This window comes from Pholis gunnellus (genome assembly GCF_910591455.1).
Source record: "Pholis gunnellus genome assembly, chromosome: 15".
Lineage (NCBI taxonomy): Eukaryota > Metazoa > Chordata > Actinopteri > Perciformes > Pholidae > Pholis > Pholis gunnellus.
In genome coordinates this window covers 2307873-2322917 of record NC_136542.1, presented here as the reverse complement: position 1 = coordinate 2322917, position 15045 = coordinate 2307873, and the positions used below count along the sequence as shown (strand labels likewise).

The 15045-nt window shown below is 42.9% G+C and overlaps 1 protein-coding gene across 1 annotated transcript; it reads right to left on the bottom strand.

The window, feature by feature from the left end:
* Positions 1-1731: 1731 nt before the first annotated feature.
* On the bottom strand, positions 1732-14682 carry bag5 (BCL2 associated athanogene 5). Its single transcript, XM_079175450.1, has 3 exons — positions 14571-14682; positions 9363-10265; positions 1732-8023 (listed from the first exon to the last, which is right to left on the bottom strand). The coding sequence occupies exons 1-3, from the start codon at positions 14591-14593 to the stop codon at positions 7483-7485; spliced, it is 1467 nt and encodes a 488-aa protein (XP_079031576.1). The 5' UTR covers positions 14594-14682; the 3' UTR covers positions 1732-7482.
* Between the last annotated feature and the right edge of the window lie 363 nt (positions 14683-15045).

Below are 15045 nucleotides of genomic sequence, written 5' to 3'. Positions count from 1 at the left end.
ACATCCATGTTGCAGGTTATGCAATCAGCAGAGCCTCACAGAGCGATACCAGGCCACTGTCTGCTGTCATCAGCAATGTGCGTGTGTGTGTGCGCGTGTGTCCGTGTGACTGGAGCCTCGCCCAGAGCAGCTCATTCTTTACGCCCCCTGCTGCTGCTTCCTCACAGGCTGCTGTTTCCTCACAGGCTGCCCTGCAGAGCCGAGCACGTGGCGCCCTCTGGTGGCGGGACGGTAAACAGGGACGTCTCATGTGACGCTGCTTCTTCTTCTCTACAGGAAGGTCAGAGGTCAGAACAACACTCGAGAGCTGCCAGGGACTCAGGAGGTGTGCACGTCTTCTTTTTTTTAACTTTCGTTTTGAAGCGCTTCCTCCTTTTGTTCTGTGTCTGCTGATATTATCTGATTTTCTGAGTATTTTAAATACTTTTCCTTGAGCATTTTAATCTTTCTTCCACACCTTAGAGGGAAATACTGTATTTATTTTACTCCTCTGCGATGATCTGATAGCTTTAGTTACTTTAGTTACTTTAGATTTTTGCACACAAAAGTAAAATCATCAGTCGATTGACAGATTCACAAATGTTAAGATTTGCTTTTTTTTTTCTTTTAATATTGTTAATAATGTTGATTTATTAATAATAATGTTGAGGTTGGGACAAACAAATTGTGATGGCATTTCTTACTATTTTCAATGTTTTTAAAAAACAATCAGTGGACTAATGAAGAAAGATTATCAGCAGATTAATCCGTAATACAGTAAAACTATTTTTAAAAACATTTTCCTGATTATACTTGTGTAACATTGTCAATGCAGCACTTTTACTTGTAGTGGAGTATTGTTACAGTGGTACTTGTACTGCCTGTGACCTCGTGGTGGCTCAGTGTTGGTGAAAGGTCACCTGATGTTTCTGTGGAGGCAGGAAAACATGACCGCGGTCTCGTCCCGGTCCAGTTTTCCCCCCTGATGTTATCATCGCTGGGAAAAACCCACAAACCTCCAGTGGTGGAGGAAGTATTCAGATCCTTTTACTTCAGCCATAGTACTAATACAACTCTGTGAAAATACTCCACTACAACCTATAGTCCTGCATTTAAAACCTTATGTCAGTAAAAGTATGAGCTAAATTAAATTAAGAAATGGTCAGTGTTTTACCGTTAGCATGTTTCTGGATTAATATTACTAATATAATATTACACGTTATGTGTATATTGCATTTTACTGCTGTAGTTGTTTTTAATATACTGCTGGCGATAATCAACAGCAATAAATCATATTCTATAAGAATAAACAGACTTTCTTTACGCCTCCATCAGTGACAGACAGGAACTTAACAGACTTGTTTTTTTTAGATTGCCACTTTTAACATGCTGCACTTGTTCTGGATCTTTCTATTGCATGGCATGGTCTTCATCGGCAGCACATGTTTATAGCTCACGACTTATTCGGAGCACTTTTTTTGAGTGAACACTTGATGGTTAAATTGACTGTTATCCCTCAGTCACAGATCACATTTGGGGCAGATGTTATCAACATTGTTGTGTAGCTGTGAGATCACATGTTTGATTCCTGCAGCAGACATCGTGTCAAAGTGCCCCCCCCCCCCTTAAAATAACCCTGAGTCTGCGTTTTTAAAAGTTTGGGATTGCCTTTGAAAAGAAAGTTGTGGGTTTGTTTTCTCTTGAGAGCAGCCAGGAAAACAAATAATAATAGTAAAACACGTTCACATGAAACACTGATCAAGACACGCCGTCTTTATTTTGTAGTGGGAATACAAATTCAAAACACAACCATCCATGAAGCATTCACATTCACACAACTTTTTTTATTTTTTTCCAGCCTTGTGTGCTTTTTTTTTTTTGTACAAGCGCGTCTCGGAAGAGAAACAGCAAAAGCCTGTCACAATCAATGCAGTTAAAGGCGACTTAAGAAAACATATCTGGAAAATAAAACAAATCTAATACCCTTTCTTTACCAACACAGAACACATTTCTGTTGTTCGAAGAAAGAAAGGCAAAGCAGTAATAAACAGTGACTAAGGAACATAAAAAGTGCGCTTAAATTAAATAACTTTTTGCTAAAGCTCAGTTAGGAAGATCGTTTCCTTTCTGGTGGATTTCTACTTTATTAAATCCTCATTTTTGCTTTCTAATATTATTTCCACTTCTTCATATTTCACCACTTTTAAACAATCAACTTTTGTTCTGCGTTGTACGATCAGCTGCTGGATTGAGCATCATGTTGCACCAGCTTTAAGTAAGTCTGAACATAGCGGAGGAATCACTAAAAGTTAGTTATAACAGTAAAATTAAACGGAACAGTTTGACATTTTGGAAAATAGGCTTTTTCGTTTTCTTGCCGAGAGTTAGCTGAGAAGATAGACACGTCTCTCAGGTGTCTGCAAGTTAAATATAAAGCTACCGTTAGCAGCCGGCTAACTTAGCTTAGCATAAAGACTGGAAACGGGGAAACAGCTAGCCTGGTTCTGTCAAGAAAACAAACTTATTTAAAATTTGAAAATCTGGAAATAATAGAGGTTTAGCATCAATTCAGTGGTGGAAGAAGTATTCAAATAATTTACTGAAGTAAAAGTATTAATATCAGTGTAGAAATACTCTTTCAAGGAAAAGTTCTGCATTCAAAATCTGTGAAAAGTAAAAGTACATTATAAGCAACAAAAGATAAAGTACTCACAATGTGGATACTCCCAGTGTACTATTACATTGTTGGATACTATTATACTATTTGATCATTATCATGAATGTATTAATATGGTCAAGATGGAGCTTAACTACTTTGAATACTTTTGGTAGTTTCATTTGTAAGAATGGATCCTTTTTTGTATAAACTTGTGTATTTTGTGCGTAAAATGTTCAATTGAAACGTTACTATAGCATTTAAACAAATGTTGTGAAGTTAAAAGTACTAAGTATCATTAAACGGAAGTATACAAATTAGTAGATTTCCACCACTGCTGGAGTAAATAAACCAGGTTTAATAGCAGTTAGTGTCGACACTAACTATCAAACTTCAGCTGGTGCAACTGGCTGCTGATCTTTAAACTGTAACTTAACAACAAGCTCAAAGGAGTTTGTTTCACTTCAAACACACCCAGCGTCACCTTTGGGTGAAGAAAGAAAACGTTTTTTTCAGCCGGCGTTAAGTTGCTTTTCATTGTTAAGGTCTCTGAAATAAACTTTGGTACAATGAATACAAAGACGAAACATTCCTCAATGACTACATTCAATCTAGGATCAGGAAAACAAAATCTTAAAATCTGCAGGTTTGGTGTAAATGCATCGTCCCGTAAAGGACTGATGGACGTCAGGCGGCCACCTCTCGATCCCCCGCTGGGTCTGAATCTTTTTAACTCTTTGACTAATGGACTCCAGTCCATTAGTCAAAGTTTGAATACTCTGGATGACCCCGAGCTGCTTTTAGCCTTCCATCGTGTGTGTGTGTGTGTGTGTGTGTGTGTGTGTGTGTGTGTGTGTGTGTGTGTGTGTGTGTGTGTGTGTGAATACAAGACGTCTGGATGGAAAAGACAGAGTTATTGTATTTTAGGATTAAGGATGAGGAATTTATTAAATGCCACTTTCTGAAATAAGTGAGCTGTATTTGAAGAAAGGAGTCGACTCTCTGAGGCTTTGCTTTAATTTGAGCACAACTGTTTTTTAAAGGATACGTTTGGTAATATTCCTAATTTTCATGTCAATAAATCCCATGAAATCACAAAAAACAAACATAACTGAATCTAATTATTAGAAACTAATTTATTTCGACTCACATTCACCGTCCCACTAGAACACCAAATGTGGATTAATCCGTCCCCAACAAATGCTCTAGTTCCTCTTATTTGAGACGTTTGCTAAAACATATTGAACATTGTATTTGAACTTTGTATTTGTTGCCTGTTTTTTAAGAATTGCATATTTTTTTTTGTTGGTTTTGGTCTCTCGATGGGATTTCATGACGAAAACAAAAACTACCTTTAAAATGTTGCTCCGTGACTCTTCCGATATCGCGCTTGTATTTGACAAACTTTCATGCAAAGACGAACTAGTTAACGCAGAAATACGTTGTTTCAGACCTATAAAATGCATCGTACGGTCATCAATTCCTATTCGTTCAGATGTGAAATTGTTTGTAAATCTACCTGGAACCAGGGTCCACACATACACGGCTCTCTGACAGACACCAGCTTCAGCTCAACATTTACAAAATGGTGCTTTACCTCACGGCCATCCTCCTTCTTTATGTTTGTTCTTATGAACCACAGAGAATTAACTTGTTATGGTTGCCTGAACGCCCACTCATGGAGGCGCCACTAACACTGAATTTAAAGCAAAAAAGCCTCGAGACACTATGATGGCAAGACAGGGAAAAAAAAGGTAACATGTCTTTAAAACAGTGTAAAACTTTTGTTAATGATTCAAATGTTAAGTTTAAAAAACGAGCATGTGAACTTAAGGTGTGTCCGGGTTGGTTTGGTCTGAGAGAGCATAAGGTTTCGCTGTGAGAAAGCATCTGTTGCAGCAACAGCAGCCAGGCGGGCCGACGATGTTTATTGATCACTTTAATCTAATTCTCTCCCGTCTGAGTCATCCTCAGACCCACGAGGATCCGGCTGCCGGCGCGGTGCCAGAAAAATGCTTCCAGCAGCAGGTTAATGCACAGAACGAGGGTTCAGGAACATGTTTTCACAACCGTCTCGGCAACAGACATCTGCTTCACCTCGTTTGTTTTTTGTTGTTGTTGCTTTAATTAAAACTTATGGAGACATTTGACCCTTTTTAGTTTGTTTCCGCGACGAACAACCAGCGTCGACAAGTGAGAGGAAAACCTGCCGAGTCGAGAGAACGCTCAACAATCAACGGTTCCCTCGTTACCAAAGTGTTTTGAGTTCACGAGAGACTGAGTCAAACTAATCTAAAGCAAAAGTACAAAAGTATTTAAAAATATACTTAAAGTACTCACTATGCAGAACGGCTCCTTTCAGAATAAATATATATTATTGGATTATATTATAAATTAATGCATTATTGTGTTAATCTCTTTAATTATGCAGCTAGTAAAGGTGGAGCTCATTTGAATTGCTTTAAATACTGCTGGGTAGTTTAATCTATAATAATACATAATTTATTACTTGATTTATATTTTTGTATTAATAATCAGGAACTGCAAAGTAAATAGAGCGGTCAAATAAAAGTAGAGGAATAAGTGTCAAATAGAAATACTTAAAGTACCTCAAGATTGCACTTAAGTGCAGGACTTGAGTAAATATACTTCATTACTTTCCACCACGGATTAAGAAGCTGTTGTGGAGCTTTCTGTCATATCACATGGTTTTCATCAGCAGTTGTTCACGTGTTTAAATGTCCATTCTTTCTCAGCGGGTAATGTTCAGTGGTTTAATAAAAGCTCTTTCTGCTGAAAACAGCTGGAACGAAACATTAAAGTTGCCAAAACAATTAGCTGAAAGAAGCTAAAAAGCTCTGCAGCGACCGACATGTGCGGAGTCAGATGATGCTTCTCACGAATGCAGCCTCAAAACCTCATTTGATCCTTTAAGACAAAAGTATTCATTTAAAGCCGGCTTCAAACTCCTAAAATTGTTCAGAAAAAGCGAATTTCATACGACAGAAAGCTCCAGAACATCTTCTCAAAGAAGCGTGATTGTTTTGTCAACTGATGTTTTCAAAAAGGTCGAGAGTGAGCTTTGAAAATTCTACATTTTCTGCAGAAATCAATGAATCAAAAAAAAGCTGTGAAGTAAGTCGGCTGATTATTGTAGTTTTGTCGTGTTGTATCGCGTCTTAACAACGTGACTCAGTTTTATTATATAAAGAAGCGCACCACAGATTATTGACCAGCACACTTACTTCAAACACTGACTCAAAAGAGCCTCAATTTCTGACGAGTAGTGCAAATTATCTTCTGGCGACGGCGGCCCGAGGTGCTCTACTCCACAAACATTCGGTGCGCCTTTTTATTTCTCGACAAGGCTGCTTTCTCTTTACACAAACAGGAGGTTTTACAGGGAAGGGTGAAAATAAAGGCACAGAGATTTTGGACTCTCTCTCTTCCAGTCCCTCCCTCCCCCAGACTCTCGAGCAGCAGCTTCGAGAAGTTTCTAGAAGGTTCTGTCGACTGCGATCACCATCAATACTCTCTCTACCGCACAGGACACGACTGCTGGCCCTGTGAGCTTCAGCCTTGATGTGTCAATCCAGAGGATATCACCCCTCCCTTCCTCTTCCTCTTCCTCTCCCCTGGGGACCTCTCACAGTCGCACTTCTCCACTCAGTATAAAAGCAGCGGGTCGAAACAAAAAAGCAGCAGCAATAAAATGTCACCTCCTCGTCTTCTTCTATCTCTGAATTTAAAAAAAAAAAACCCGATCCATTTATAGCCTGGTGGATCATACGAAGTCACAACAAACATTTTAAACATGTTACAAACAAACGGCTACACAAGCAGCGAGGGGGAGCGGTGCTTTTATCTCCTCAAACATCCTCACGTCGCCGCGCCGATTTCTTTATCTGCGGTTTGCAGGATTTTCAGGGTGTGTGTGTGAGGAGCGCTGCCAAGAGACACGGAGGGGATAAACAGGTACACAGGGAGAGTGAATGATATTCATGTGTCAATAATATCAATAATATTCCCAACTGTTTAAACAGAGATGGCCTGGCTTCGACACCAGCGGGATGTTTGGTGGATTAAATGTAACATTCGTTCACACCATCTGCTCGGTCAAATAGAATCGGACCCACGTTTGATTTCTGCAGCGAAAATAAAAGTAAAGATTCGGCCCAGAACCAACAGGTGTCACCATCTGGACCGAGCCGGTAGCCGTGGACCGCTCTCTCCCTAATTAGGTCGCTGTATTTAACACATGCTGCCTCCATCAGCGGCTCAGATGAATCGGGCCAGACGGGGAAGCGATCCATCACACTTCATCGATATCAAGTGCAGTCTGGAGGACACGACCACTTTAACAGGCATTATCTTGGTGCTGTGGCCGGCCAAAGGCTTCAACACACACACACACACACACACACACACACACACACACACACACACACACACACACACACACACACACACACACACACACACACACACACACACACACACACACACACACACACACACACACACACACACACACACACACACACACACACACACACACACACACACACACACACACGGGAGATTTCAAAAGAAAATCTTCAAAAACGCACCAAAGAAATTCAAAATGTTCCACAAAAGGAGTTCTGTCTTCTCAGCAGGGTCGGCCACATCTACCACGAAAAGAGACGAAAGAAAAGCGCTGCTGCAGTGCATTCTGGGGATTTGAGTCAATATTTACAGCCCGTGGAATGATAATGTACCAGTTTCTTTTTTTTTTTTTGGTCTTTTTATTTACGTCCCCCGCCCAGCAACATGGCTGCCACGCTGTGATGTTTATATTTTATAAATCAATACTCCCACTCGTCCGTCTTCATGTCCAGGTAGTTGAGAATGTTCTGGGCAAACTTCACCGCCTGCTTCCGCGCCATCTTGGTGGTCTCGTCGCCCTGCGGGTCCACGGCGTCCAGCGTCAGCAGCTGTTTGGTCAGCAGCTCCTCCAGCAGAATGTAGCTCTTGTCGACCCGCTTGCCGTCGAAGCCCAGGGCCTGGGCCTGGAGGTCCAAGAGGCTCCCCAGGACCAGCCACACGGCCCGGTGCGCCGGGTGCTCGCTGGGGCCCGGCTGGCGGCGCGCCAGGGCCTCGCGGAGGTCCAGGAAGGTGATGATGGCTTGGACCTCCACCACGGCGCGGCGGCGCGCCTCTCGGATGCACGGGTTCTTGGCCGTGTCCACTTGGTCCAGGTGGGTGAGGAGGCTCTGCAGCTCGGCTTTGGGCCCGAAGCTCGGATCGCCCATCACGCAGTGCCGCAGGACGCCCTCTCGCAGGTGGGAGACGTGAGCTCGCACCGCCTCGATCTCACGGATGGAGTTGTTCTGCCCCAAGTCGTACCTGAAGAAAGAAACGCTGCATCACTGCGGGGACGACATCAGAGTCCGTACGGTTCCAATACTAAGTATTAGTACTTATGAGTGCATGAAATAATCTATATTAACGAGGATATTTTCTTACATCAATATATGACGACTAAGAAATGATATTGATGTTTAAACTAAAGAGTTTCTTTATAAACGTGTCAAACTAAAACTTAAAATAACTCGTGTTAGTTTCTTTTGTGTCATAATCCTGAAGAGTACTCTGATGATTTGGCACTACACTCCTAAAACTCATCATGGATGGAGAAATAAGTAAAAAAATTGATGCAGCAGAACCAGAAATAAGGTATCTTTTTTCATTTCATGCATTCTTCTTCTTTGTCAAAACCTGGAGCCTACATTACCCACAATGCAACTAGTAGCAGCTAGCCCAACTGTTCTTCTATTACTACTGGAGCGTTCCCCTTTAAGAGCTACTTTTGTTGTTTTCACAAAACAAAGTTGGCTGTTCGATATGTAAATGAGCTGGTTTAATGTGTTAACGTTAATGTGTTTGCACCAGGAGGCTAAAGGTCATCTGACGTGGAGGAGGCGGAGCAGCTCCATCACACCAGCCAGAAAAAAAATCAATTCATCCCACCAAAATAAAAGCATCAGCACAAATCTATGGTATGCTCAGGAGTCAGTTGGCACATTTTATTACTCGTAAAAAACTAAAATAAACATTAAAATGTATTTTCTATCCATTAAGATGTTAATTTTCAGTGCATACTGTATCAAACAACCTTTTTTAAACTATAATTGAATCTCAGAACGAGGCAGCACAAAGAGACGCGTGTGAACAGAGTGGTACTTCTACATAATAGAGTGCTCGGTAGGCGTGTTATTGCTGTCGGTGCTTCTCTGGGGATGAGAGTCTAATTCACTTGTGACTGTGCAGCACGATTCAAATCAAAACTCAACAACAATCCACCGGCCCGGCTGCTGGAGATGCACAATAACATCAGAGCAGCGTATACGTCAGAAAATGTTGATGAAAGTTGTGTATCTTAAATTGAATCTTAACATTTGCATTAGAGCTGAAACATTTAGTCAATCGACAGAAAACGATTCTACTATTCTGATAATCAATCACTTTTAAGTCTTTTTTTTTTAAGCAAAAGCAACAAAAACTCTTCTAAGATGTTAATATTTAGTCTTTTATGAGAGTAAATAGAATATTTTGGGGTTTTGAACTGTTGCTCGCACAAAACAAGACCTTTTTAAAGATCAAAACTATTTGATAAATATGGAAAATAATCCGCAGATTAATCACAAATGAACTGCTCGTCTCCATTCTGTTGAGTGAAGCCTACCTGCGTGTGTCTTCTCCCTCCCCCTCCAGGTCCAGATGTTTCAGCAACCCGTTTATCTCCTCCACAACCTGCTTCCTGTAATTTCTGATCGCCGCGTTCCCGGAAACATCCAGAGCGTCCAGCTCCACCTCCATCTCCGTCAGGATGCGCGACAGGTGGGCGCAGCTGTCCCGGCCGCTCAGGCCCATCAGCAGAGCCACCAGCTGACCGCGCGCCACGCTCACCTTCACCATCACCTGGTTGATGCGGTGCACGGCCTCGTGGGTGTCGCCCGGCAGCGGCAGGGAGAGCGTCTGCTGCTCCGTGCGACCCTCGATCACGGCCTGGACGGCGCACATGCGGGTCAGCGCCCGGTAGCGCGCCTTGCGGAGCGGCACCCTCCCCTCGGTCTTGACTTGGGTGAGCCTCAGCACGATCACCTGCAGGGCTTCCAACAGCTCGTCGTTTATTTCCGCCACCCCGCCGGACCGCTGGGGCGCCACCACGCGGTCGTCCACCAGCTGCCGCGCCTCGTTGCTCAGCTCCTCGATGGCCGCGCGGGACGGGTGGGTGGCGTTCTCCTCCAGGTAGCGCAGGAGGCCCTCCACCTCCTGCGCCGCTCTCTTCCGCGCCCCCTGCAGCTCCGGCTTGCCCTCCGTGTCCACCTGGTCCACCTCCAGCAGCAGCCGCGTCAGCTCGCGCTCCAGACGCTTGTAGTCGCGGTCGTGCTGCAGGCCGCTGAAGGTGCACACCTGGGGCCCCAGAGACGTCACCTCCTTGTGGACCTCGTACAGCCGCATCATGGCCGGGTGCTGTGGGTGATACGGCTGCTGCTGCTGCTCCATTGGATGCTGTTGCTGCTGCTGCTGCTGCGGGCCGCCATGGTCCATCCTCTTCCCACCATCAAAGGGCTTCCCAAACAGGCTGGAGGAAACAGAAAGGAAGCACGAAGGGAAGGTCAGAACCATAACACCGACTTTGTTTACATTCACACTCATGTTCCACTATTATTCAGAGTATGACAATATTCAGAATTTGATGGCTCATGTAAACAACATATTCCGTTTAGATATTCTGAGTTAGACCCGAATGGAGAAAGACATGTGGGATGTGCGGCAACATGGCAACGCTCATATTCCAAGATGGCCGAACTCGAGGCTTCAACAAACCAACGGGTGACGTCACGATGACTACGTCCGCTTCTTATATTCAGTCTGTGGTTGAACACAAAGCTGGAGTAAAGATGCCCAAAAGAAAAGCCAACTGTCCTGGTTGGAACGAGATAAACAGCTTCTTGGATGTGCAGAAATATCACAACGCATTCATTCGCTATGTCAGCCGCTTATTAGGGATATTGTCTGTTTCAGAATAACGCCAAAAACTGGAATACTTGGTGCTTGTAAACATAGTCATTGTTGTTGTTTTCTGGCCAGAATGACTGGATTTACTTACAGACAACACTGGTTGAATGAACTAATGTTTGGATCTCGGCCAAAGCAGCTGGCTCAAAGACAAACGCTGCAACCTCAGCCAACCATTTACAACTCCAGAGGAAAACAACAATGTGCTCTCACACGCTACTTAATATGGAAATAACGCGACATTTCAGTAAATCTTTCTCTGCATTCCTGCGTTAGTTAGAACATATAGGACCTTCTGATATAACCACTGTGGCTGTTATGTTGCACTGGACACGGTCGCCCACTGACTCCTTAAAAAATCAAATAAATCACGAGACGAAAAATCAGCCACGGATAAAGAGTTGTATCTCCGATTTGCAGGCGGTTCTGTCGTCCTTAACATGTCAGACAAGCAGCCCGGGGGCTAAAGAGTCATTAAACATGAAAATAATCCGTTTCATGTGTGCAGTCCTGACGCTCTGCCACTGTGCTGTCACTGTGCAACTTGCTGCTGGTCTCCAGGAAGCGTTAAATGGTCGCAGCTGTAAAAAATAAAACTCTCTCTGCAGAGACGTAGAAGTGTATTCAGAGTGTTTAACAGTAACTTTATTTCACTAAAAAATGTCTGAACAGAGAATCTTTCTTGCACTTGTAAACATAAATAACAGATCTTTAATCTCTATTAAGACACTTTTTGGTGTTATTGCTGTGAAACAACCTGAATAAGTAGCTTCCTGGACTGTTGTTCAGTAATAATTTGGGCGGCCCTCTCGTAACTTAACAGTCATTTTGGTCGTAATTAACCAAGATTTCTTTTGTCTTTTGTTTGCTTTTTTCAAGCTGAACACATGAACACATCAATGGAAAACACAGGATTTAAATCGGTGCTTTTGTGGGATTATTTATGGTAAAAACTCATTTTTGCAGATCTGTTTAAAATCGTACGTGTTGATCGACTCTTTGTACCCAGGCCTACAGAGTTTAACTGTGATAGAAACGATGCATTGTTAGATACTGTTAAAGGTGATTTGCTAGTAAAAAACCTCTTTGAATGAATCCGTTTTATTTCTTATTAGATTTGATTAACTCCACAGTTTTTCTTTAATTCATATTTTTATTGCTTCTTGTATTATATACTTTTTGTCCTATATTGTATAAGCGGAGCGACAATAAACGTCCTGAATCATAAACCCATCTTAAGACGAGACGAGAACACATTCGTGATACATTCGTGTGAATATTAACCGACACAGAGAAGTGAACGAGGTTAACCTACATTCGGTCTCTTCTGGAGGAACAGCCCACATGACAAGCGCTCGGTACTGCGGAGCGGTTCTAACGTGACGGCGATCGCTCTGTGAGCCACATCAACCGGCCAGCTTCTAATACTGAGGAGGAAATAAACTGACCAACACCCAAAATACAAACACGCTTCAGTTCAGCCTCCACAGGAAGTGAGTCACTGGTTCCTCAAGCTCACAAACGTATTCTTAAAGATTTGATGCTCTTCTCTGTTGTTTTGAGTCATTTTAAACTTAATATATTAAAGCTTGTTGTCAACAATTCATCCACCGATCCAGAGAATAGTCAGATTCCCTTGAGGTCATTCTCTGTAGTTTAGAAGAGGAGAAGTGTGTCAGAGGGACAAGAACGTTGCATCTCTCTGGAGTCAGTTTGCATTTCTTTTTAGTCATTGGGTGTCTCGTTGTTTTGAATCTCTTCAAAGTCATTTTGCATCTCCTTGTAGTTGTTTTGCGTCTATTTCTTTTAAGTGTATTTGCATCTCTGTAGTTTTATGAATCTTTCTCCTTGTTGTCTCTTCTTGTAGTAATTTACATCATGATCAGTCATTTTGCATTTTTGTTTCGTCACTTTCCACCTCTTTGCATTTGTTTTGCATCTTTCTGTTTTACGTCTCTTGCAGTTGTCTCTTTGACGTCGAGTTGCGTCTGTTGTTTTGTGTCTCTTTCTAGTTGTGCGGCCTCTTTTTGTAGTCATTTTGAGTCAACGTGCAGTCGCTTTGCATCTCTTTGTAGTCATTGTGTGTCTCGTAGTAGTTGTTTTACGTCTTATTGTAGTTGTCTCTTTGAAATCAATTTGTGAATCTCTAGTTTTGTGTATCTTCCTCTTTGTGTTGTGTCTCTTTTTGTAGTCCTTTTGCGTCAATTTATCATATTTTTGTGTCTCTTTCTGGTCTTGTTGACTTCTTGAACCAGAACGTTACCGCTGCTGTTGTTTTGAAGAACTGCACCTGAACTTCACACTGAAAGAAGAAGACAAAACAAATCCACTCTGACACTCCTGAGCAGAGAGATCGTACACAATACGACAGCGTACGATACAAAATATTATATTTCAGCTGCGATATGAAGGGAAACACAAATACTGGATTAGATTTGTTGGGACGATAGTATATAGAAGTATACTTTGACCAGGAGCAACAAAACAAACGTGACGGAACATTCCTGAACTCTGTGACTTTGCGATTTTGAGAACAGTCACTTCACGCAGACGCTCTGACCTCTCGGGGCCGATCAGCCATCCATCCGTGATCACGATGCAAACCTCTAGTCTACTGGAATGAAGAAGCACCTCCAGCATTAAAACAAACAAAAAAAGAGGAAAGAGGAGCACGTTCATCCCAACATTTCACAAACGCCGACATCAAAGTGAACTTTCTCTCTCTGCAGGGTGAACTGTAACACCGCGGGTTACGACGAGGAGCGTATTGTAGGTTTAAATCAGGGGACAAGGTTGCATCACGAGACAGGCTGTCATCAGTCGAGGGCCCTGAAAGCATGATGGGATTGTTGCGTACGTAACACAAAGCCCAAAATATATGTTTTGTTATTCACAGCATCAATAACACTTATTGTAATAGACAGGATTATGTTATCAGCAATCCCTAAAGTACTTTTATGTAAGAGGGAGAAGAGGGCTGGGCATTTCCAGAATAGTGGATGGACGCATGCCGGAGCCAGAGTTTACACATCGGGAGTATTTAACAAGATAATCTCAGCAGCAAAATCCACTCCAGTCTGGCTCCTCGTCCCTTAATTTGATCCAAGAGAGACGCAAAAGGGGAGGCTGCTGTGATGAAGCTAAGAATAGGTTTGCTAGTAAGAATCTTCCCTGTCATGAGTCACAACGTACCACCAAAAAACGTACAAGCACCTTCCTGCACGGCTGCATGATGCACCGGTTCCTGCACGGCTTTGCGCATTATGTCGCCGGACAAAATCCCATTTAGCACAGCTGGTTTTTGCAAAGGAAAACGTACACACACACACACACACACACACAGTCAACACACCTCCGGAGCTAACGGCTGCACGAAACACCTCGAAGCATCTACCTGTCCGCTGTGTCCTCTCACACACATACAAGCAGCATTATATATATATATATATTTATATATATATATATACACCTCACCTTTTCAAAACTCCGAACACATTCGCGCACATTTTTTAACGGATGTCTGTTTCCATCGGCCACAGCAGGGCGGGTTCGTGGAGCCAAGTGGCATCCAGATGGATCACCAAAACCAAATCTCTCTCCTCAAAAACGAGAGCGAGCGAGAGAGAGAGAAAGAGAGAGCGAGAGAGATGTCGGTGATGCTCCGGCCAGCTTCAGCACCTCACCGACCTACTGTCTGACTGCTCTCCGCGTACAGCACTCTGTGAATGCCATTGTGTCCGTGTGTCGATGCGTTAAGCTAGGTCCACATGATCACCTGACTCAGCCCCACCTTTTAGCCCAATAACTCCAGCTTTTAGGGCTTAATACACAAACAGCACTTCGCCCCTTTAATGGTTTTAACCCTTACCTGCATAGCCATCGTACAGCCATCTGAAAGGTCGCGGAAAAGTGCGCACCTCGCCCCGATTAAAGCTATAAACATTAGCCTACCTAAGCTACCTTCTAGTAGTTACTTTCCGGGGCTCACGCGTAAGAACTAACGCGGAGTTTATCTTCGCTCGTTTGGGGGTAGATAAAAACCGTTTCACCGGTGTTTGTTTCACTCGACGGTTACGAGCTGTTCACGGATGAATAGTTATCGTGTTATAAATCCACATCGATGGAGAACAAACGTCACGCAGGTGTCATGTTACAGCGGATTGACTTTACTATTTTCTTTAACGGAGGGCAAGTTTTGGTTGTCCAACATAGAGTGCGCTCCATTTTGATCGTGTGCTCGTGCCGTTGGATCGTAGCGACAAGGGCGGCTATGACGCTCGCTTAGAATTCACCTAAAGAAATTAAAAATAGTAAAAATGTGAATTGTCTTTTTAATTTATCGT

Coding starts and splice junctions, on each gene's coding strand:
- bag5 (XM_079175450.1), bottom strand. CDS start 14,593: ATGGCTGTACGATGGCTATGCAG. Junction 10,266..14,570: donor GCTGTACGATGGCTATGCAG/GTAAGGGTTAAA, acceptor TGTTTCCTCCAG/CCTGTTTGGGAAGCCCTTTG. Junction 8,024..9,362: donor GAGGGAGAAGACACACGCAG/GTAGGCTTCACT, acceptor TTCTTTCTTCAG/GTACGACTTGGGGCAGAACA.